Source organism: Megalobrama amblycephala, linkage group LG3, assembly GCF_018812025.1.
Source record: "Megalobrama amblycephala isolate DHTTF-2021 linkage group LG3, ASM1881202v1, whole genome shotgun sequence".
NCBI lineage: Eukaryota > Metazoa > Chordata > Actinopteri > Cypriniformes > Xenocyprididae > Megalobrama > Megalobrama amblycephala.
The window spans coordinates 11,589,492-11,614,221 of NC_063046.1; the positions used below are offsets into that span (position 1 = coordinate 11,589,492).

At 39.9% G+C, this 24,730-nt stretch overlaps 2 protein-coding genes and 1 long non-coding RNA gene across 4 annotated transcripts in view; 2 read left to right on the forward strand and 1 right to left on the reverse strand.

The window, feature by feature from the left end:
• Nucleotides 1-5,090: 5,090 nt before the first annotated feature.
• On the reverse strand, nt 5,091-11,063 carry gpr185b (G protein-coupled receptor 185 b). Its single transcript, XM_048183879.1, has 2 exons — nt 10,933-11,063; nt 5,091-10,073 (listed from the first exon to the last, which is right to left on the reverse strand). The coding sequence occupies exon 2, from the start codon at nt 10,069-10,071 to the stop codon at nt 9,073-9,075; it is 999 nt and encodes a 332-aa protein (XP_048039836.1). The 5' UTR covers nt 10,072-10,073; nt 10,933-11,063; the 3' UTR covers nt 5,091-9,072.
• Nucleotides 11,064-12,147: 1,084 nt separating this feature from the next.
• Nucleotides 12,148-14,361, forward strand: LOC125264526. Its single transcript, XR_007184091.1, has 3 exons — nt 12,148-12,276; nt 12,689-12,790; nt 13,014-14,361. It is a non-coding gene; the product is annotated as an uncharacterized LOC125264526 (long non-coding RNA).
• Nucleotides 14,362-23,681: 9,320 nt separating this feature from the next.
• si:dkey-172j4.3 (diacylglycerol kinase delta) overlaps nt 23,682-24,730 on the forward strand; it is an 85,712-nt gene continuing 84,663 nt past the window's right edge. For both annotated transcript variants that reach the window (XM_048183840.1, XM_048183841.1), the window contains exon 1: nt 23,682-23,855. The gene's annotated coding sequence lies outside the window, so the exon portion shown is untranslated. The remainder of the gene's footprint in view (nt 23,856-24,730) is intronic.

Sequence of the window (24,730 nt, forward strand, 5' to 3'; positions counted from 1 at the left end):
ATATCTAAATCTGCATATTTATGTTATTTACCCTGGGAGTATTTTATTAATATTTCTTATAATAATAATAATTTCTTAATTAATAATAATAATAATTAACCTTTATAAAGGGCATTTCCCCCTCCCCCAATCTAATTAAATTTGTTTCTTTTATTTCAAATTCTTACATTTGATATTAAAATAGTAAGACACTATAGGGCTGTTACCAAATTAAATAATTTACACTGAAAAAGTACACCTACATTCAATAATGTTATGAGATTCTTTAAAAAATTGTGAATATACATGAAATTAAACCGCCAGTAGATGGCGGCAAGTGATCGTCTTAATGAGTGAGCCACTGATTCATTTATTCAAACGATTCATTCAAAAATGAAGCAGTTGTTTATGATTGGGTCATTGAATCTTCACTCAACCGATTCGTTCAAAACGCTGAATCGTTGAGCGCAGCTGCGAGATGCGCTGGTTCTGCTTTGTTTGGACTATTTTCGCTACTACAATAGAACAAAAAACAGGCAATATTGCACCTAAAACGTAAGTGATTAATATTAACTACTTGTTTATTGAACTGTTGTATGAAATTAGTGTAAATTTCAGCCGAGGTGATATTCAGGAATTCAGCACTTTCGGTCGTGTGATGCTTAACTTTATCATATGTCGTAAATAAACCCCACATACTGATTTTTTATTGCAACATGATAACTGAGTTTCTTTGTGTGAGCAGAGCTCATTTGTTTTGAATTCTCCTCAAGAGGTTACATGGCCTCAACAGCGCAATAGGCTATCGCCACCAGTATACATTAGCCTATATTACTATCCACTATCAATCACCACTTAAGCTAAAATGAATCATTCTCACGTTTTGGTTGTTATTAACATTTTAATAAAGCTACTTATCTGGTCAGGCAAGTAAAATTCTCTTTCACATCAAAAAAATTCACTTGTCCCGCGACGTCGAGCCCTAATAACGTTAAGCCCCGGCCCAATTTAACCCCTGCTTTTAGGCCTATATGCTTTCACGAATCACGACATATTATCACGTTCCCTCGAGACGAGTTAACATGTCTTGCTGCCACGACAAAACTAAGTGTCCACTCTCGGTCACGGTAAGAAATAGCTAGTGAGTTATTGTCACAAAATGGTTTAGTAGGTCTTCTTTCCTGTTTAAATTGGTTGTGTGAATGTCTAATAAAGAACGAGACAATAAAAAAGAATCACTACAATTCAGAGACGATTATTGAACAAAACAGTAACAGATGAGCTAGTAACACAGTGTTGTTTGTTTGGTGGCTCTCAACTTTCTGTCTTGTCTTATTTAAAGTTATTTGCAAGTGTAATAACTGTATAAAAAGAGGATATATTATGTGACGTTCTGTTTGTGTCTTGGAGCAGTTTTCGTGGTGACTGTCTCAGTAGTGCTGTAGTGTGACTCAGTGCTGTTGAGGCGGTGATACTGTCACCTCTCAGTTTCTGTCCGCATGCGTGGGCGCGCGCGCCCATGACTCATCCCTGCTTTTCACCGTGTGCGTGTTCGTGAGCTTGTGAGTGAATGAGTAGGCAGGTTATGTGGGTATGGGTAAACCATACTGTCCTGCCTCTTCGCGCATTCATTAGTTGTCATTCATTCAAATTACCAGCAGGACGCGCAATTTCTCACTTATTAGTCTACCATTCAATTGAGGGTGTTCATCGTTTCGGTAGCCTACATCAATTTCAGTATTTTCTTTGTCTAATATACAGGCGAGCTCCATTAACCAGTGCCCACCAACCTTTTTTCTCCCCCTTGTGTGCGTGTAGGCCTATGCGTGATAAGCAAGAGTTAACATTGCTGCTGAGGGAAGCGACTTTTTACCTCAGCACGCGTTTGTTTTCTGTTTTATCATGTTCAGTTCAGTTTCAGTCTCTATTCCAGTGGACATCACACTCTTTTGGTGTTTTTTTAACAGTTCATTTAGTGCCACCCAAATCGCATTAAATTAAATGTATTCGATGCTGTCCAGTCTATCTTGCACAGATGTTTTTTTGACAAAATAATCTTTTGAGGGTGAATCATGGCGGCATGTGACAGCACACAGGGCAGAAAAGTGTAATTCTATCTTTTAGGCCTAAATGTAGCCTATTTAAAGGGAAAGCTCACCCAAAAATGAAAATTATTATTGAAAGTTATTATTTACTCACCCTGATGTTGTTTCAAACCCATAAGATTTTTAATGAAATCTGAGAGATTTCTGTCACTCCACTGACAGCTATGCAACTACCACTTTGATGCTTCAAAATGTTCATAAAGAGATCGTAAAACTAATCCATATGAATTGAGTGGTTTAGTTCAAATTTTCTGAAGAGACACAATCACTTTATATGACAAACAGATTTAATTTAGGCTTTTATTCACGTATAAACATTAATCAGCAAACATAAACAGAAGCTCAGCGGAAACAGCTTGATGCATGAGAACGAACCTCTTCCAGAAGCTCAAATGTGTTGTGTAACATAACAATGAACCTCATTGGTTCTTGCACATCAAGCGAACATGCTTGAGCTTCCATTTACTGTACCATAACTGATGTGTGCATTGATAAATGTTTATGTAAGGGATAATCCACGGCTAGCCATGCATTAAAGGATTTTAATGCACGACGTAGAGGCGAAGAACCACCCAACGCAAAGCGGAGGACATGTCTGAATTTTTGGGTATTTTGGGTTTTTTGAAAAACTTACTTTTGCGAACTAGTCCTAGGTTTTTGACCCGATCAGAACCAAACCAGTGCAGAAATGTTCTCTGGAGTCTGGATATCAATAATTATCGAAATTTTGGTTCACGGTCGCTAAGGGGCACCAAAACGTACCATGTGGGTGGAGCCACTTCTACTAAAATGGCTATATCTCGAGAAAGAAATGAGATACCAAACTCGGTTCACGTGTGTATGGGCTCAATCTTTGGTCACGATAAAAAAATCATGTCGATTGAACACTAGGTGGTGCTATAACTTGAAAAAAAAACATGAAAACAGTTGTAACTACGCAACCGTTAGTCTGATCGACTTGAAATTTGGCATACAGTGTCTTGGTCCAAGGGGGCATGATAGTCTATGAGGACATTGGCGTATCTCAAAAAATATGGCCGCAATCGGCCAATGAAATTTGAGCACCTATTAGACAAGGTTAACGGAGGCCGATCGGAACAAAACTTGGTGGGCATGTTCGACTCATGGTCCTAGAGGTCTGTAAGAATCTTGAAAGAAATCGGCCACTAGTTGGCGCTAACGAGTTTTGCGCCTCAGTAATCACGTGGAGTTTCACAATATGCATATCATTTGATAGATCTCCTCATTCTGAACAACTTTGCCTCAAGAACCAATGTGGTCAATCAAATCGTTCATTATTTATTCTCAAATATGTGAAAAACCTACTTTTGCAAAGTAGTCCTAGATTTTTCGCCCGATCGGAACCAAACCAGTGTAGGACAATTCTCTGGACTCTCTAGATCAATAATTATCAAAAAAAAAAGTTGAACTTTACCCTTTGGGTTGCTACAACAGGGTCATTTACAAAATGGGTGTGGCCAAATATATTCAAAAGCCCATAAATTCTTAACGAAAACTCAGTACTTCACGAAATTAAGTGAGCACATGTAGCATATGACTCTAAAGAAGCATACCATCTTTTATGTAGATCGGACCATAGGTGGTGCTATAACTGTTAAAAAAAATTAAAACATATTTTTTAATGGTTTTAGCTGAAAATGTATATAACTCTGGGTGTGGTCGACTTATTTTCACGGGAGTCACGTCCTTAGACTCCTGAAACCATGACAAGTGATACTATTGATATTTGATACTACTGACCATTGATACTAGACTTGCCAGGTTTCTCCTTATGGTTTGTGCCACGTTGTGATTAGGCGTTTAAAAAGCTTTTGCAAATATCTTCGAATCCGTTAGTCCGATCAAGACGAAACCAGCGTGGGAAACACGGAACCTAAGTTAGTTCACTAAATTTATTAAAGTCCAAATGTCAAAATTTTGATAGGAAGTGGCAAAAAAATGTAATCAAAGACTTTCATGGGTCATTTTTTATGCTCTCATATATATAAGTGTCTATAACTTCAAAACTTAATGAGATATTTTCACCAAAATTAACACACATATGTATGGCACACTCTGAGGACACCAAAAAAAAGTGGGGAAGATTGCACAATAGGTGGCGCTATAACTGTCAAAAAACCTTTAAAACCATATTTTTTTTATAGTAAATTGCCTGACACTGTCATTTTGTTCCACCAGATGGCAGCAGAAGGCCACTAATATAGTTCAAGGTTTCAAGGTTTTGTCATTTAAAATCCCTTTAAACTATATAAATCCTTATAATAACATTACAAATCACATTTTGTCAAGGTTTACCACTTCATTTGTTCATTTGACGTATGTTTTTGCAGTAATATAACATTACAATTACATTGAGACCTGAAAATTATGATTTTTAAAGGGGAAACCTGGAATCAGCATTTTCTTACCTCATTATTGATTTCAAATATCCATTTCTGCAACAAAATGTGTGAGTAAGCACGTTTAATTAATGGAGTTAACATGCTATAATACAATAAAATATAATACCTTTTTACGCATGTGCTTAAAGGCCTTAAAGTGCTTGAACCCCGATGATTGCTGCTCGCAGCTATATTTGTATTTATTTTTTATGCTCAGTTTATATATACATATATAATATTTTATAGAGATTCTGACATCTTAAACTGTTTGAGGTTTACCCTATTAATCCATTTTTGTTTTATAGCAGTGAAGTAGTAACTAAATTCTGCTGAAATTGTAGGCCTAATACACTTTCTACAGCAGGCGCTTCAAAAAGGTGCGAATTGCCCATCACCTCTCATCGTGGGCACGGCAAGATCTCTGGCGTTCAGATCCCACACTCACCGTGATCCTGACAGCATGAGTTACGTAAAACGGAACGGCTCAATAATTCATACGCAATCCTTTTAAAGCTAAGCCGCCTTCAAACAATGAACCGTACCGGTGTGAGTCTGTCCTTCCCCCTCAAACACACACAGATGATAAAGACACCAAACAACTATAGACCGTGATTGAGTTTGCTGAATTTTATTTGACAAAGTATTCTCCTCGTGTTGTTTTTTTTTTTCTCACCCACTCTCTTTTTGTCTTGATATTGTCATATTTACAGTAATAAAAAATAAATCATTTTTAGGAAGGATTACATTCCACACTTACATTGCAATGTGTAGCATGTTCCTTTCATAAAGTGCATCGTATTTGTCAGATTTCAGTTCACAACACAAATAGAAACAAACAAAGCAAGAAAATGATCAACAACAATTACATCACAGTATCAGAGCACCCTTCCACATCTCTGACCGCTTGCTAATAAGGGCCACATAATTGTGCTGACAGTTTACCTACACAAGACCTTTCCTTTAGCTCTATAAATGATTACAAAAGTGATTGTGGATCATAGTGAGACTTCATCAGTAACAAGAGATTTGGATTTTTGTAGAATGAGCTACATTTGGGTGCAGTGGTTACATAATCCCAGAGGCTCTTCTAAAGGCTTACTGTCTCTCTCCCCTTCCTTATTTTAGGAAGGCGCCTTCTTACTCTAATGTAGTTGTTGATGGGAAACACAGAGCTCAGCTTAATGGCCCAGAAAACGGATTTCAAGTACCCTAGATAAATGTAACATTTCATGCTCCTCAAGGCTATTTTTAGCAGGGCTAGATTTAGTGGTAATAGAGCTTCCATGCGGTTAGGTGCCGTCATTCAGACGACCTCTCTCCATTAATGTACGCCAGCAGTGACGTCATGACAAAGGACTAAGGTATGCTAGTCTCACTCTAGACTGTTCTTCTTTCTCTCAGTGCAACTCTGAAAATAAGCCCCCGTCGCCTGTGCCGTATAGCTCTAGAGGTATGCAGTCGTCTTATATTTTATCCACTACTGACTGAAGATATGTGAAACTCTAGATGACTGTCTGCCTGGCATACTTAATTTCTGTGATGATATCTGTGGTGTTAGTAATTGGATAGGTCACTTTTGAGCATGAGGCTGGGGGTGGACCATCTGTCTGTAGTCTGGCACACAAAAGGGCTGTCCCAGTCCAACAGAACACTAAAGAGAGGACTGCATTGCCAGTAGCCGCACTGGGCTCCAGTGTTCAAGCGAGAGGGTGGAATGCAGCCGTTCCCTTGGCGTTGAACGTGTGCACCATCTGGTTCTCTGGGTCTATTTTTTAGCTTTAGACCCTACTGTTAAAACCCTCCGCTACTAAACAAACTATATCTTGTCTGTCTTCAGTAGTCAAGCTGCCTATAATCTGGGCACAAAGCTGTACTTCAACCATTGCAGGTTTGAAGCTGAATGGTACTTTCTAACACAGTCAGGTGATGTTACAAATCAAATCCTTGTTTTTTACTGATATGATTAATGCATGAACTCAGTAAGACACTAGTAAGTGAAATTATGGCACTTTCTGCCTTGCCAACACACTTTTTTTTGTTTTTTTTGTTTAGGTTTTTCTGTTTTTGTTTTTTCTAAGAAAACATCGATAAGAATACAGTTACTGAACACACGTACATGTACTCACACACCAAAACGACATCATAAAACTCATGCCCTGATGTGTATAAAAATATACGTTTTCATACAGCATTGCATAAGAAAAATAACCGCTGCACCCCTGAACAAACTGAATCTATGGTATCCCATTGAGTACATTGTAGTGGAGATACATTACATAACGATAGAGATTTGCTGAAAAACATTGATATTTGCTAGGTTTCGTGTATTATGTGGGGTGGGTTATTTTTTATAAGTGGGCACAGTGTGACAGGTCACTGAACCCCACTCCTGACATAAGTGAGTGGTATATAAACAAATGGTCCTCTCGCTCTCAAACACAGACAAACAAACACTCAGGCGTATCACACAATCGCACAAAGAAGACTGGAGAATTGTTCCACAGTGTCCAGACTGTGAAATACCTCCATGTAAAAGTCCATCAGATTTCGTACAGGTCACTAAGAGTATTGAGGTTAGTCAGAGGGCATCTGGATGGGCTCTCAAGGCCAACTTTGAATACTTGTACTACAATGCAAAAGTGCATCCTAGAAAACAGTACATTTGATTTAAAGAGCTGAAACACCCTGGTCTCACTAACCTATTCTCTTTTAATCATGTTCAAGTCAGGAAGTAAAATTAGCTCTGTTGATGGCCTCATTGTGATTGTAGCTCTGTCAGTGAACGGTACAAGCTGATTCATTATTGCAGAAGAGAAAAGGTAAGGCCTAAATTAAGATTCTTTGCTGCAAATGAGGGGTTGTCAAAGAACAGCCCCCCCCCCCCCCACCCCACCCCTTGAAAACACAAGGCTTTGTTATGGTCATATTTTAAGCTCCACAAATATCTATGCATATAAAATATATTACAACTAATCCTTCACTTTCAGAAAAAAAGGTACCGCACTTGTCACAGGGGCAGTACCGTAAGGTACAAAAAAATGAAAAGGTACTAATATGTACTTTTAAAGTACTAATACTGTACCTTTAAGGTATTAATATGTACATTTTAGGGGGAAAGAAGGTACAAAGATGTACTTTTTCACTTTTGTACCTTAGGGTACTGCCCCAGTGACAGAGCCATACCTTTTTTTCTGAGAGTATTTAGCTGTTAGTGATGATTCATTTGCGCCATTTTGAGAGTCATAATGTTTCTCGGTTTTGTTTTTCGAGTTTTTTGTGTGTCTTTTGGTTGTACAGCATTATATCCGATGTGGCAGATTCAGTAATGTGTTTTTTTTAAATCTCACATGCCACTTCAAGGTCTTTTTGGCTGAATCTTAACTTAAGTCCCTTCTGTCCCATTTTGGCCTAATTATATGACCATTAAATAGGCCTACATGTAGATCTGTTTACACACAAGCCTGCCCCTAACACTGATCTCTGATCTGACGGACTAATTGTACAGTCTACACACTCAATTATATCTGATAATCACCAGGATAATTTTTGCTGTACAGACCCAAAGCATTTGTCTCATTCCTGTCCCAGTTGGTCTTTTGCAAAATTGCTTTGAAAGAGTCTGTGTCGTATTTAAAGCATTGTGGCTGACACCTCATTTTGAGCTTAAACTTTCATTAATTCGCTGTTATGCACTAAAACCAAAAGGTGTGCACAAAAGATTCCAGAGACCAAAAATGTTTGAAAATATGATTTGCCTCACAACTTTGTGGCAGCAGAAATTTTGAAGTCATTAGGGACACCAGACAATTAAAAAAAAAAAAAAAAAAAAATTCAGCATGTCTAAACAAATAGGCTTTTCCCAGGGAATCTTAAATTTATGATATGAATTTTCACCGCAAAAGACTTGTAGTAACAAATAAATTGCGCTTAAATGAAAAGGGGTAATTTTTTCTTACATCATAATTTCAGCTAGCGAGATGAACTAAAAAAAAAAGTGATTTAATAAAACTGGCTGTAAAGCAACAGACGCCAGAAGCGGTATAATTTTCACTCACGGGACTGTGTTTTCTTTTTGTCATTCATACATTTTTTAGTAAACACAGATATAAGTGTTAGAGGCGGGTTTGCAAGGGAATAGCCTCATTGTGCCTCCGCTGTCCGTGGTGCTGAAAGCATTCTATATAGCATTGTCGTGTACATGAAAGCTGTTCACAATTTACAGCTTTCTTCACACAAATTGGGTTGATTTTGTAATCATTTCACTGTTAATGGTGTTTTTTTTTTGTTTTTTTTTTATATATAGTGTATTGATTTTTGTCATTGGGCCTGTATGACATATCTAGATTATTTAGATCATGTTCAGTTTGAACTGTTTCATATCTGATAGGATTTGATATTTTGTGCATAGAGGTGTACTATGCATTAAAGACATCTAATTATACATTTGCAGGTTGACATCTTGGATCGCAACAGCTACAACCCACAACGATTGACTGGGATCCCATCAAGGGAAAACATCATATCATTAACACTGACGCGGTACAAACCAATTATGTGAGATAGACATAACTCATGGGTAGTCCGACTTATACGTCGCTCGATGTCCTTGGCCGCAAGGAGAAGTTGGACGGCACGCATCCGCAGCAGGCTAGCCACAGGGATTTCTGGATGTCCGGATTTCTGTAAGCGTATATGATTGGGTTTATGACCGAGTTGCATGTCGCGGGCAGCACTGTTGCATACGTGTAGATCATTGGGTAGCTGGAGTCTGCCACGATCGAATACATGGCGAAGGGCATCCAACATGCGGCAAAGGTGCAGAGGATGACGGAGAGCGTGGACACGCCTTTTGTGGTGGAAATGGCCATGAACTGGTGCTGAACAGCGATTTGCTGTGCGTGGCGGAAGGCAATCTTACAGATCTGTAGGTAAAGCTGCATCATGAGGGCAAACACCAGCAAGAACGTCACAGCGAGCACCACAGCATTGTTCTTGGTGACCGGCCGGCAGATACTGCAGCTGGCCTCGTCTCTGAGGCAGTTCCAGCCGAGCACTGGCAGTAGGCCCAGGGTGATGCACACCAGCCAAATGAGAACCACCACAACATAGGTGAATGTGACCGTGCGCTCTGTGTGGTAGGTCAGAGCGTTGTACAGGGACAAGTAGCGATCCACTGTGATAGCCAGGATGTTGAGCACTGATGCGGAGAAGGCGGCGATCAGCAAGCCGACGGAGATCAGAGTCGCAAACTCCGTGTTCAGCATATAGATGAAAACGAAGTTGAGAATGAGGCCGAGTCCTGCGAGCAGGTCCGCGAACGCGAGGCTCCCTATCAGAATGAACATGGGAGCTCTCAAGGTGGGCGTGTAGAACAGGATGGCAATCACGATCGCATTCTCGCAGGAGATGAGCGTGCCTGTCACGCACAGTGCAATGTCCCACGGGCTAACGGGAAGCGGCCTCAGCTCTGTCGTCCGCACCGGTGATGAGTTCCGCACGTCCAGGAGATTCCACGTGCCCGCCGTGGAGAGGGAAGAGGTGTTTTGAAGTTGGTTGCTCATTGCTGCTGCAAGAGAGTGAATCATAGCTGATGGTGGGGGGAGGGAGGGGGTGAAAGAGAGAGAGAGAGAGAGAGAGAGAGAGAGAGAGGGGTGCGGTAGTGAAGATAAGAGAGAATGTGTATGTCAGTGGAAAGGCAGTGGGAATAGGATATCTGTCAAAAGAAATATGCCTGAAGCGTCTGGACCTGATGACACAGTCTCTTATTCTTAGGGCAGTGAAGAATAAAATTACTAGGCTAAGTAGGATGTGTGTTTACAAATGCTGTCATTAGCTAAAATTTTCAGATTTTATAATTATAGCTCGCAAAGTGTTGGTTTGTGGTTAATTAGAAATTAATAAACAGTCGCTGAGCACTAACGAGGCGCAATTGGCACATTTTGAACCACCAAAACAGTGTAGCAAATTGCATCCGGACGAGCTGGAAATATGCAATATTTCGCTTAGTTTACTGCTGCATGTGCATTTCATCGCTAAAAAGGCTATTAATCAGGCACCAGTCCCGACGAAACGCACGCACTTCACTTTGTTTCTATTTTTAGTAATTGTCTAAAAATAAGACGCGCCACCTCAGTGCACGGGTCTCTTATGAAGGCATCGTGTATATGCTACCAGAATCCACAATGATGCGCTTTTGCCTGACGCCATAGACGCAGACACATTTTAACTCATTCATTCATAAATTTCCACCTCACCGACCTGGCTATATATATATATATATAAACTGACTAAGAAAAGACTGCAAAGGACTCGGAGAGGTCAACCCTCCGGCAATTTATTTAAATACACTACTGCCCGTTGAAAACCAATCATTGCAAGTCAATGACACGTTTAACTAAGGAATGTTCTAACAAAAGAAAGCACAAGTGCGCATCAGCATACGGTACCTCAGTGCCATGAAGCTGCAATGCCTTTTTCTCCCCCGAGCTCGCGCGCTGTCCGTGCTTGTCATACAAGAGGAGATGGAGATGAGAGAGGAGATGGGGGACCCAGAAAGAGACGGAGAGCAACATAAAAGAAGAACTAAAATGCCCTTTGTTTCACGTAGGTGGGTAAAACCGTCATCTTTGGAGGGTTAAGTCCTGTGGAAAAGCGAGGTGCCCGTCGGTTAGCATGGCTAATACTGTTGGTAGGACGATAGCTCTGCCTCGCTTGATATTCCCCCCATTGGACCTCAGCGATGATTCTCCCCTCTGACGTCAAGAGTCCTCACAACAGTCATGATCGAGTCTGTGAATCAGAGATGCTGTGGACGGAATATTAATATTAAAACACGTTCAGACAACATGAATCCAACTATAAGGTTCAAGGGACAAGCGCGTCTCACTAGGTTTCATTTCCCCCGGTACCGGACCCAGTGGCAGCTGCTGCCGCTTTGCGCAAAACAACTCGATTCTTTTTTTCTCCAAGATTACCGACCACACCAAACTGTCCTGCTCACACAAAGCCACTTGACTTGTTTTAAGTAACTAAATCTGTCTACTTTGCGCGTCTCTGTCGCTACATCATTCTTATGACTTTCATGTGTCTTTTGCGCGATATTACGCAACATATTGGCACCCGAAAATTCTTAAAGTATACATTTATAATCGTGATGATTATGTAACATGTCGATTCAGATATCTAATTTCGTCATTGTGTGTGTTTTTTTTGTTTTTTTTAATACGGATTGTAGTGGTAAGTGTGAGTGTTCAGTGGCGCGTGCGTCTCCCACTATGAGGACACTTTCAAATACACCAACAACAGATGTCTTTACAAGGCTTTATTTTTAGAAAGGCGCATTTCCTTGAATTGAGCATCTGCTAGCAAATGATGGCAGACAGACAGTCACGAGAATTAGTTTTGGAGCTGTAGATGGCATACAGGTTTTACCTGCTGTGACACTTGGTTGTTCTTATACCTCACAAAAACCTGTGTTAGTCACAACGTGCCAAAGAAAAATTGGACAATGAACTGTACAGACAAACAGTACATTGCAGGTGGCTTTTGTTTGTGTGCCGAAAATAGAGACCCACAGTGAGAATGGAGGGCACTGAACTGTTTGAAGGAATGCTGTTTTTTCATTGCGATTTCAATGACAGACAATCTTATGAATAAGTAGCCGTGATCAGAATTACAATAAGTCTCAACATTGGTTGAGCGTCAGCCCTGCAATGTGTTCATTGATGGGAGCTCCCACCAATCACCTTCACTCTCACTCCCCCATTCATCTTCTCTGCACAGCATTGTGGGTAAGCTATTACATCATCACTCTCTCATACCTTTCTCACAAGTATCCATGCACTGTTACAACACCTTTCTGCATATAGACATATTACCTGATAAAGTATGTTACACATTTCGATGCGCATTTGTCAATTGGCAAATCAGTGCACGCTATAACACGGTTGGTAGCTGAATAGACAGACCTATTTATTTGTCTCTTTTAAAGCCACTTATGTAAATAAGCTCATTGTATCGTGATTTTCCCTAGTGTGTTTCTTAGCTCTGTTTATCTTAGTATTGTGTAAGCAGCTACTGCCAAGATCAATTTACTTTTTGTTAGACCATCTAAATAAACAAGTGCATGTCAGTCTAGTGCTTAAGTTGTCCTAAGATACTGTATTGATGATTAAATAAATGCATTGCAATCCCTCCATTCAGCTGAGAAGACTATTACTGAACCCATGTCGACCGCGCAAAAACCTGCTGACGCTCTCCAAACGCTGGAACTCGCTCGTCAGCAGATGCTGTAGCATTGTGTCCGTGAGTATGTGTGTGCATGTGACTGCCTCATCAAATGTATTTATCTGCTGTGAGCAAGCCAGTGTGCTTCTATTCACTGTCTGTTTGACAGCAGCAGCTTAAACACTCTCAGTATGAAGTTTTTATTTACTGTGATTTTCTCAGTCGCAGCCCTCTCCAATTTCAAACTGTTTTCAGTCTCCAGTGAGAGCGGCTCTTTAATGCAGCACTCTGCTTCTTTCAGGCTTCTTTCTGCTTCCTGTCTTAATGACACTGCTGTGTATCTCTTGAGTGGGTGGAGCAAGTTACACCACGACAAAGCAAAAAAGGGAAGATGGCTATGAGAAATGGAACAGTTGTTGAAGTTTACAGTTTTTGAAAGCAAACAGTACTCATGGTCTAGGAGTTAATGCTGTGTAAGAATTGTAGATAGATAGATTCACTGAAATAATAACAGGTCAGTAAAAGTAATGTTAAGGATTGGTTAAAGTTATTATAACATGTCTGACATAAGTGGTAAGCCAATTGTTTGTTTTTTTTGGTAGTTAGTGGTTTCCAGATTCAGGATGTTAGATGATCTGCAGTTTTTGTTTTAGTTTTGATGTGGTCTGCCACCCAGAAAAACACTGCTTTAAACAATGGCAATATAATTTTCATCAGATTACTATAATCAGCATTATAGTTCTATATTTCTTCGCGCCCTGACAAAACTTACTAATTCACAAAATTAACGGAATGCATAGCTGATATAAAAAAAATGGAAGAATAGCAATTTCCTAATTCTGACAAAACAGAGATTCAAATATAGAGGTTATATAAAAGGTTATTGGACCAAAAACCTCTGCACGTAATAACCTAGAATATTGTCTAACACTTGATGGATGTTTTGTCAAGTCTTCGTCATCAGTTAGGAACCTAGATGTGCTCTTTGATACCAGTGTTTCATTTGAAAGCATTTCTAGCATCTGTAAAACCGCATTCTTTCATCTTAAAAATCTATCTAAATTATGACATATGCTCTCAATGACAAATGCGGAACAGTTAGTTCATGCATTTATGACCTCAAGGCTAGATTACTGTAATGCTTTACTGGGTGGTTGCCCTGCATGCCAAATAAACAAACTCCAGCTGGTCCAAAATGCAACAGTGAGAGTTCTTAATAGAACCAGGAAGTATGACCATATTAGCCCGGTTCTGTCATCACTGCATTGGCTTCCTAATAAACATTGTATAAATTTTAAAATCTTGCTAATTACTTACAAAGCACTAAATGGTTTAGCTCCCCAGTAGCCTACTTGTGCGAGCTCTTAACACATTATAGTCCTTCTCATCTATTGTGTTCTCAAAATTCTGGCCAGTTGATAATACCTAGAATATCAAAATCAACCACAGGCGGTAGATCCTTTTCCTTTTTAGCACCTAAACTTTGGAACAGTCTTCCTAGCATTGTTTAGGAAGCAGACACGCTCTGTTTAAATCTAGACTAAAACACATCTGTTTAAACTTGCATACACATAACACATTATCTACTTCTATGGTTCAAATCATGTAAATTGTTAGGCTGCATAAATTAGGTCAGCCGGAACACCTGATGTACTTGCTACATCATAAGAAGAATGGCGTCTATCATGCTAATATTAGTCTCTCTCTCTGTATTCCGAGGTTTACCGTAGTCTGCCAGATCCAGGCTGTATCCAGATGAGATGAAGGACCTGCGCCTAGACACGACAACAACACAGCCCTGAAGCGTCAACTAAACTATCCCCTGCGAAGGCCTCCTTCTCTTTCCCTATGTATAGATAAAACGTTATTAAAATGATTGCAGTTCGCATGGATCCACAGAAACAATTAATAATTCTGTATTATGCAGACCAGACAGGTAATTTGGCAATGTCACTAAAAAAGACGAAGGGTCTGCGCACATACACATTCAAATGCGCATATCTATATGCTAAACATGTAAATGAAAGGCAAGAATGCATTAAAAGTCTTCTGTTTTCAGTTAAAAAGGTGTCATTTAAGCGGACCCTAAGTTAATAATTAAATTTTTTCCTAGAGCTGCTGTAAAGCCAAAATGATCTCTGTCCATTAATTTTCCTATTATCACTGTGAAGCTGCTTTGAAACAATCTTTGTTGTAAAAAGCGCTATATAAATGAAAATGACTTGACTTGACGTGATAGTTATGAGTCTGTGATGCAAAACTACTGATGGCTCATTAGTAGAAAGTTCAATTATATTTGACTGTGATTATTTCATTTGACTGTGAAATGCCATGATTTAGCTTAGTTACTGCAAAATGCTGCAATTAAGTGGTTTGTAATGGTGTATTGAGGGAATAATAGCAGTTAATTTTAGTGCATATTGATTTATTGATGAGTTTTGTAGTAATCACAGGTGAAATTTGTTTAGAATGTCACATGCAAGAAAGGTAGAAAGAAGACTGTAAAGCTGTTTCCAGTCAAGCTTTTCAGCAGCAGCCATCTTCTTCAGAAGGTAGACAATATCATTATGTTTATTCTAAGCAGGCACTGCAGGTAAAGGATTAGTTCACCCTCACGCTGTTCCACACCTGTAAGACCTTCGTTAATCTTCGGAACGCACATTGAGATATTTTTGTTGAAATCCGATGGATCCGTGAGGCCTGCATAGGGAGCAAAGACATTTCCTCTCTCAAGATCCATAAAGGTACTAAAAACATATTTAAATCAGTTCATGTGAGTACAGTGGTTCAATATTAATATTATAAAGCGACCAAAAAAACAAAATAACGACTTATATAGTGATGGCCGATTTCAAAACACTGCTTCAGGAAGCATCGGAGCATAATGAATCAGCATGTCGAATCAGCGGTTCGGAGCGCCAAAGTCACGTGATTCCAGCAGTTTGGCGGTTTGACATGCGATCCGAATCATGATTCGACACAAAAGATTCATAACGCTCCAGAGCGTCCTGAAGCAGTGTTTTAAAATCGCCCGTCACTATATAAGTCGTTATTTAGTTTTTTGGCACACCAAAAATATTCTCATCGCTTTATAATATTAATATTGAACCACTGAACTCACATGAACTGATTTAAATATGTTTTTAGAACATTAATGGATCTTGAGAGAGGAAATGTCATTGCTGGCTATGGAGGCCTCACGGATCCATCGTATTTCAACAAAAATATCTTAATTTGTGTTCCGAAGATTAACGAAGGTCTTACGGGTGTGGAACGGCATGAGAGTGAGTAATAAATGACATTATTTTCATTTTTGGGTGAACTAAACCTTTAAGTTGTCTGCCACTTTAAATGCACAAGCTCTTTAAAGCAGGATGGATTCTGATTGGTTATTTTATGGTTATGATTGTTTTTATCATTCGTCAACTGGAAAAAATAGTTTTGAAAGTGATTCCAACAATATAGTTTTTCTGTGTCATTATCATTATAGTTGTGGTGGATTCTGCTATTCTTTTCTATTCTTTGATTTTTAGAACTTTATCTTTATGGTTATCATTATAGTTATCATTATTGGTGCATGGGCCTTTATTGAAAAAGAAAAAATCCAAGGAATGGACATGGTTATATGCATCATTTGTTGACTGTGTTTTGAGATGTGGAGGCAGATAAATGTAACTTAACTGGGTTTTAATGATTTAATGATTGAAAATATCATGCATACTTCACCAGAGAGAAGTCTGTCATTTTCACTAGAAGGTCTAGTAATGACATTTTGATTAAACATTATGAAGTAAAAAACGCTAAGTGATGTTTTTTGAAAATGTAAAAATGCCGAAAATATCTATTAAAAGTGTCCCCATAAAACATTGAGCGAGTGTGAGTGAGCGAGTGAGCGAGCGAGTGAGTGAGTGTGAGTGAGTGAGTGAATGAATCACACCCGCTGAGATCTGCCAGCCTCAGGACTCACACACACTCACACACATTCGGCTTACACAAATTATAAACACAGAAAAAGACAAGTACATCACCCATTGGACAAACACCATTAAAAACCAACACAAACTGGAATGTTATTCGGCACTAAATCGAGACTACGCTATTGCGAACTACCTGAGCACAGTGAGTGATGCGAAACTCAGGAAAACACTGACGGTGTACAGACTCAGCGAGCACAGTCTGGCCATAGAGACGGGCCGGCGCAGACAGACCTGGCTCTCCCGTGAGGACAGACTCTGCTCGCACTGCATCCTGGGAGTGACGGAGACGGAGCTGCACTTCCTCATAGAATGCCCAAAATACCAAGATATCAGAGACCACTACTTCCCCAAAATTAATAAAATATTCCCCCAATTTAACTCCTATAGCCCAATCCAAAAACTATATTACATTCTTGGTGAAGAAGCCAAATGTTCCAATATAGCTGCAAGATTTGTTGCATCTTGCCATCTCCTGAGGGACAACCAGAAAGAAACAAACAGCCAGTAAACACATCCCCATTAGACCTACACACTGTATATACTGTATATAATGTTCAAATTCTAAGTTCAGTTATTACATGATTTCTGTATTATAATCTTTTTTATTTATTATTTTTAGAATGATTCTATTTTGTTACTAAAATTATTTTTATTTATTTTATTATTTTCTCTACATAGGCTTTACTCAGATGTTCTGTTATTCTAAATATTTTTCTATGTTGGTTAAATGCTTTGGCAATACAAAATGTATTTTTTTGTCATGCCAATAAAGCTATCTGAATTGAATTGAATGAGTGAATGAGTGTGAGTGAGTGAGTGTGAGTGAGTGAGTGTGAGCGAGCGAGTGTGAGTGAGTGAGTGAGCGTGAGCGAGTGTGAGTGAGCGAGTGTGTGAGAGTGAGTGTGAGTGAGTGAGTGTGAATGAGTGTGAGTGAGTGAGTGAGTGAGCGTGAGCGAGTGTGAGTGAGCGAGTGTGTGAGAGTGAGTGTGAATGAGTGTGAGTGAGTGAGTGAGTGAGCGTGAGCGAGTGTGAATGAGTGTGAGTGAGTGAGTGTGAATGAGTGTGAGTGTGAGCGACTGAGTGTGAGTGACTGAGTGTGAGTGAGTGAGTGCGAGTGAGTGAGTGAGTGAGCGAGTATGAGTGAGTGAGTGAATGAGCGAGTGAGGTAGTGAGTGTGAGTGAGTGTGAATGAGTGTGAGTGAGTGAGTGAGCAAGTGTGAGTGAGTGAGTGAGTGAGTGAGTGAGCGAGTGAGTGAATGAGTGTGAGTGTGAGTGAGTGTGAATGAGTGTGAGTGAGTGTGTGTGAGTGAGTGAGTGAGTGAGTGAGTGTGAGCGAGCGAGTGTGAGTGAGTGAGTGTGAGCGAGTGTGAGTGAGCGTGAGTGTGAGTGTGAATGAGTGTGTGACTGAGTGTGAGTGACTGAGTGTGAGTGAGCGAGTGTGAATGAGTGAGCGAGTGAGTGTGAGTGAGTGTGAATGAGTGTGAGTGAGCGAGTGAGTGAGTGAGCGAGTGAGTGTGAGTGAGTGTGAATGAGTGTGAGTGAGTGAGTGAGTGAGTGTGAGTGAGTGAGTGAGTGAGTGAGTGAGAGTGAGTGAGTGAGTGAGTGTGAGTGAGTGTGAATGAGTGTGACTGAGTGTGAGTGAGTGAGTGAGTGAGTGAGTGAGTGTGAGTGAGTGAGTGAGTGAGTGAGTGAGAGTGAGTGAGTGTGAGTGAGTGTGAATGAGTGTGACTGAGTGTGAGTGAGTGAGTGAGTGTGAGTGAGTGAGTGAGTGAGTGTGAGTGAGTGTGAATGAGTGTGACTGAGTGTGAGTGAGCGTGAGTGTGAGTGTGAATGAGTGAGTGACTGAGTGTGAGTGAGCGAGTGTGAGTGAGTGAGCGAGTGAGTGTGAGTGAGTGTGAATGAGTGTGAGTGAGTGAGTGAGTGAGTGAGTGAGCGAGTGAGCGAGTGAGTGTGAGTGAGTGTGAATGAGTGTGAGTGAGTGAGTGAGTGAGCGAGTGAGCGAGTGAGTGTGAGTGAGTGTGAATGAGTGTGAGTGAGTGAGTGTGAGTGAGTGAGAGTAAGTGTGAGTGAGTGAGTGTGACTGAGTGTGAGTGAGTGTGAGTGTGAATGAGTGTGAGTGACTGAGTGTGAGTGACTGAGTGTGAGTGACTGAGTGTGAGTGAGTGAGTGAGCGAGTGTGAGTGAGCGAGTGAGTGTGAGTGAGTGTGAATGAGTGTGAGTGAGTGAGTGATTGAGTGAGTGAGCGAGTGAGCGTGTGAGTGAGTGTGAATGAGTGTGAGTGAGTGAGTGAGTGAGTGAGTGTGAGTGAGTGAGAGTGAGTGAGTGAGTGTGAGTGAGTGTGAATGAGTGTGACTGAGTGTGAGTGAGCGTGAGTGTAAGTGTGAATGAGTGTGAGTGACTGAGTGTGAGTGACTGAGTGTGAGTGAGTGAGCGAGTGTGAGTGAGTGAGCGAGTGAGTGTGAGCGAGTGAGTGTGAGTGAGTGTGAATGAGTGTGAGTGAGTGACTGAGTGTGAGTGAGTGAGTGAGTGAGAGTGAGTGAGTGTGAGTGAGTGTGAATGAGTGTGACTGAGTGTGAGTGAGCGTGAGTGAGTGTGAGTCAGCGAGTGTGAGTGAGTGAGTGAGTGAGTGTGAGTGAGTGTTAGTGAGCGAGCGAGCATTCCATTAATATTTCCCCCAAGCTGGAGCTGGTACCGTGGCTCTAACTGGGTCAGTTTTTTTCCATCTAATAATGGCAGTGTTATACCTATAGGCACAGATAGCTATTTGTTACACTCCTTCTTTCTTTTTCCATCCGATCTCTCTCTCGCTTTTGTCAAGATCTCTTCTTCACTTGATGGGGGATTAGTCTGCAGTAGTCAACTTGTGCCCAGTGGGGGTCCGGCAGGCTTGCGTGAGCAGCAGGTGCCCATGTGTGAAGAATACTCCCAAGGGGGGTCAGAGACAAGTGTTAGTATCCACTCAGGATAGACTTTTCCATAGCTTTCACCCACAGCCTCTCTAACTGATGAGAGCATGTCATTTCATATTAGCCCTAAGAGGGAGACAGCAGGGGGTTGGACAATTGTGTATTTACGGAATCTGTGAAGATGATAGAGGAAGACGGAAGCTGATAGCAGGTCAGATGAGGCAAAGGCCAGCCAGAAAGGAAAAATAGTAGGGCTTAAGGGAGATGGAGCAGACTGAGCAGTTTTTTTAACATTATATTTAATACAAATTTTACAAAATTATGATAAGCAATCATCAGGCACATTACTTGTTTGGATTTTTATCTGTAATGAAATGGGGAGGGTTGTTTTCAGTAAAGTATTTAGCCGTGGTGGACAACATATATGATGTACACAATTTTTTTTTATTATTGATTTTAATATATTTTTATTATTATTATTTATTAAAACCCAAATCATTTGTATTTGGATCTTTTTTTTTTTTTTTTCAAAACAAAAATGTTGCATTATACATTTACAAGGCTGTCTGCATATTTTGGAACCAATTCGGGGCAGAATGACTTCTGTGAATTCATCATTCACAGAATGTTTTGCTTTGAGTAGAACATTTCAGGAACATTCTTCTGTGTATATTGCTGTTTTCCCATTGTAAAGTCCATTTTCTATTTCAGTTCTGTTTTCTTAGATTTCACAACTAGAGGACTCAGCTGTTAATTCTCTGAAACAGCTCCACCTACTAAACCACTACTATATTTTTATACTACTATATTTTGCTCTGGAATCACCCTTAGCCTCATCTTTATCTTACAATAACTGAGGAAATAGCAAAGCTGAGCTCTAGTCAATGTAAAAGGGCAGTGGCTGTTGTTCACTCTGTCGAGGAGTCCATTGGGAATGGTTCTAAATGATTCACTGATCTTTAGATAATATTCCTCAACTGTTGAACCAATTAGCGGTTTCTGCTTGTACACTTCCCCTGTGCACTGCTGTTAAAATTATAATCCTGTTCCAGTTGTGCTCTTTTGCATGATTAGTATTCAGTTCCTCTGAGACAGAAATCCACACATTTTAAATATTTATTTACACCCACCTTGCGAAGACTACAAAAAAGACAAAAACAGTACAGATCCATATTTTAAAAATGTGTATGCGTCAGTAATTGTACATGAGTAATCACATTTGTATCAAGGATACACTCACACATTCAGATAAGCATATGCACAAACAAGCCTGTTTCTTTTACTGAAGATCAAAGGGAGGCTCAGTGTTTCGTGGTCTAGTTGTTTAAATGAGAATGCATTCATGGCACTGAATAGGAATGGATTCTATCTATCTATCTATCTATCTATCTATCTATCGTTCTACTTATTGTTCTGTCTATATCCATCCATCCATCCCTCAGCTGACTGAGACAACTTTCATCTCACTGGACGCGTTCTCGTGGTAACCGATAAACGGTGGACCGATTCTTTTGCGTGCACCATCTGATGATTGTACATTTTGTATAAGCAACCAACAGCTTCTGCAAATGTTTGTATCATTATCTTAAATTAAAACATAATACATTTACGACTGAATCTCGTAGGCAAGTGTAGCCTGCATGTGTAATACTTCTGCATCATAATCACTGAGCCCCTTGCGCCTCTGCTTGCGCACGGCAGGTAGGATGTTATTCCTCTGCAGTGGTTTAAGTGCGCGTGGATACGCGAAGGATGACGTACCTCGAGGGGCACGGCAGCTCACCGGGAAACGCGAAACTCTTTCTCCGTGAGTTCCTTGTTCTGTGGCTTTCTGTAGCATCTAGTCTGATGCATCCTTTTGACCTCAATACCAACTCTTGATTGTTCTTAGCACGGTTGCACAAAAACCCAACTTTAACTTGTTTGCCCCACATCTAAAAAAATAGCTGGATGTAGTGTTTTAAGGCACTGAATTATAATTTAATTATACAGTGACCTTGACGATTATTTAATTGGGACCGGTAGCATTAGACAGACAGTGTGTTTTAATTTATACCGCTGGGTGGCAGCAGAAAGCTACATCCAAAATAATGACTCAGTCGGTAGTTGGGGGTGCCCCTTACTCATGAACAGCTTTATACAACTTTTAAATATCCTTTTGAAGGGATAGTTTGCCCAAAAAATGAAAATTCTGTCATCATTTACTCACCCTCAAGTTGTTCCAGACCTGTATGAATTTCGTTCTTCTGCTGAACACACACACACAAAAAAGGATATTCTGAAGAATGTTGCTAACCAAACGGTTGATGGGCCCCATTAACTTCCATAGTATTATATATATATATATAGGCTATATATATATATATATATATATATATATATATATATATATATATATATATATATATATATACACACACACTATGGAAGTCATCAACCCATACTCTCCAAAATATCTTCTTTTGTGTTCAGCAGAAGAAAGACCTTCTGGATAACGAGTGGAATCCTTTTTGATATTGGCGGACATAAACTATAATTCACAGTCAGAAAAAAGGAAATAATCTTTCCTTCTAGATCGTGGTTAACTTATTCTCGTTTCTTTCTTTTTTTTCAGACCATTAGTAAAGCATAATAAATGCATTTCATACTTGAATTTTAATGAAAATAATTTTAAAGTCCCTGGTTTAGATAGTGGCTGCAGCACGAGGTGAATGTAAATGGGCTCAGGTCAGCAGTTAGATACCACTCAGGTGTGTATTAAACATGAAAGCACACATCAATTTGTTGCAATTTTATATCTTTCTAATGACAGAAAATTAGCATCTATCTATGGTATTATGGATGTGAAAGAACGCCCAGGACGCCATTAGAGCTTATTATGGTGATGGATGTAGATTCAAAACAAGAATCACTGAAGATAACAGCAGTTTACAGAGAGTTCACATGGAAAATAATGTCTAAAACTGGTCTCAGAACAGCATGTATTTCATTGTGTATATATTCTGTTTTCATTTGAGAAATGAGAGTGGGTGTTAAAGAGATGCTTTTGGCTAGTTACGGTTAATGCGCTGGAGAAACTAACGAGGACAGTAAATGGAAAAAAGAAAAGAAAAGGTTGTAAAGCACTCAAATACACTGAAGTTTTCTCACTTTACACCTACATCTTGAACATCTTATTATGAAATGACTTAACTTCATGGTGTGCAAATCACTTAGATGTGTAAAATGGACATTTATTTCACCCTTTCATGTTGAAACTACACGCTTTTGTACTTTTCTTGTGGCAGGGATTTTTGATTCCCACATGCAATCTGTAGAGGGGGACTAGAGTTGTAGAGTAAGTTTGTGAAACTAAGTGTGAATTTGTAAGTGCAATTTAGTGTTATTATTACTATTATTATTAAATAGGCTAATTATTTATGTTTATTTTTACATTTTTGGAACGATATGAAGAAATGAAGAGACATAGTGTTAAATGATCTGTTAAACTTGAGATTAAGAAGAGTTATGGTGAATTTTGAGGGGTTTGATAGGTAAAGAGTGGAGCTCCTGTAGATTGAGGACGGGTAAATAGGGCATGAGCTGTGCAAATATCAATGGTGTGTAACAAGTCTCTTCTCTTGCACTTCCTGCTACACTGAATAAATGTTTAGTAGCCTATGCTAAAGCTGTCGCTTGCTAGTTGCATTACTTTGACATGTTTAATTGTATTGGGGTTCCTAAATTCAGGTATTTTGTTAGGAAACCTCAGCAGTGTTCACAATAGATTTAAGGAATTAAATAAGCCTTTATTAGCTATAATATAAAAACCCACATTTTTGATAGCACACTAGACCTGATGCTGTGATTATCTGAACCATTATTACCTGAATCTAAATGGCGAACTCTGTCAATCAGCTCGACGTGTAGCAACAAGTCACATATTTCTTCCCAATAAACACACTCCAGTCTGAAGTTTCTGAAGCGATATTGTGTCTGCATAGATAACTGTAGTAAAACGAAGAAGCATTAATCTCTCAAACATTTCCTAGATATCTGCTGTCAAGCCATCCAGATGTGCTGACACACGGACGCTCTCGCGCTCTAGTCCACCCCTCCCATTCGATTCAAATCTTATCCGATGCTATGCGTACGCGCGCGTATGTGCGCGACAGAAGCAGATTATTTGACAGTATCTAACCGCGCTGCGCGAGAGCCCACCAAGAACAACAAGAACACACACACACGAGGGTCAACGGGAGCCGACAACGCACCATAGAGGTAAAACACCACGTCCACCTTTTCATTTAGTCGGTACAACTGCCGCAGACGGAATCGTGCTCGAGAGTGACAGTTGAGTCTATTTGTCAATTCAGAAAGTGATGGCCGAGCGCCACGAGCGTTAAATGAATCAAACCGTTCACGGTTTTATTCAAATGACAAAGCCGGAGATTGCTGCTCGCGTGAGATCGCTAAATTGTGTATGTACAACATAAATGCTGCCTGTAACACGGCTGTTTTTGGTTGGAAAGACATGAGAACACAGCTGGTGCTACTGAGTCAGAGATATCTCTGTAAATATAATCTCCCCAAATCCAGAAGCCCATTAGACGCCTGCGCTTAAATATTAGTAATGTCATTATTGAGTCGAACGTCTTTTTATTGCTCTGCAAAGCGACTGGCTCGTTTTCACACGTAGACAGCCGACGCGCGACATCATAACAGGTAGTTATTTCATGTTTACAGGAGATGTGTTTGAAATAAACTGAAGTGTGTTCCGTGTTTTATACACGGAGACACGTTTAAGCAATATTTTGGGGGCGAGAGGCGATTCAATTTATTAACAGCTAAAAAGGTGCTGATAACGGAGTGTCGCCGAATCGAATGATTGTGAGCGCAACGAATGCGCAGCTGTGAACACACGCGCAACAGTCAGCGAGTTCATGTATCTCTCAAAGCCCTGACAGCGACCGTCTGTGGATTATGTCAAATGGGTTTGTATCGATTCTGCGCGCTAATGGGCTTCACCGTCTGCATAAGGGTCAATGGCGTGTCGCTCATTATTTTGCCTGGATCTGTTTTTATTCAAAAAGCAATTCATAAAACGACATTCTATTATGGATATGTTTTCACTGAAATAAACATCATTTGGATGT

Bases quoted from the DNA above. Each gene is read 5' to 3' on its own strand.
- gpr185b (XM_048183879.1), bottom strand. From the start codon at position 10,071: ATGATTCACTCTCTTGCAGCAGCAATGAGCAACCAACTTCAAAACACC.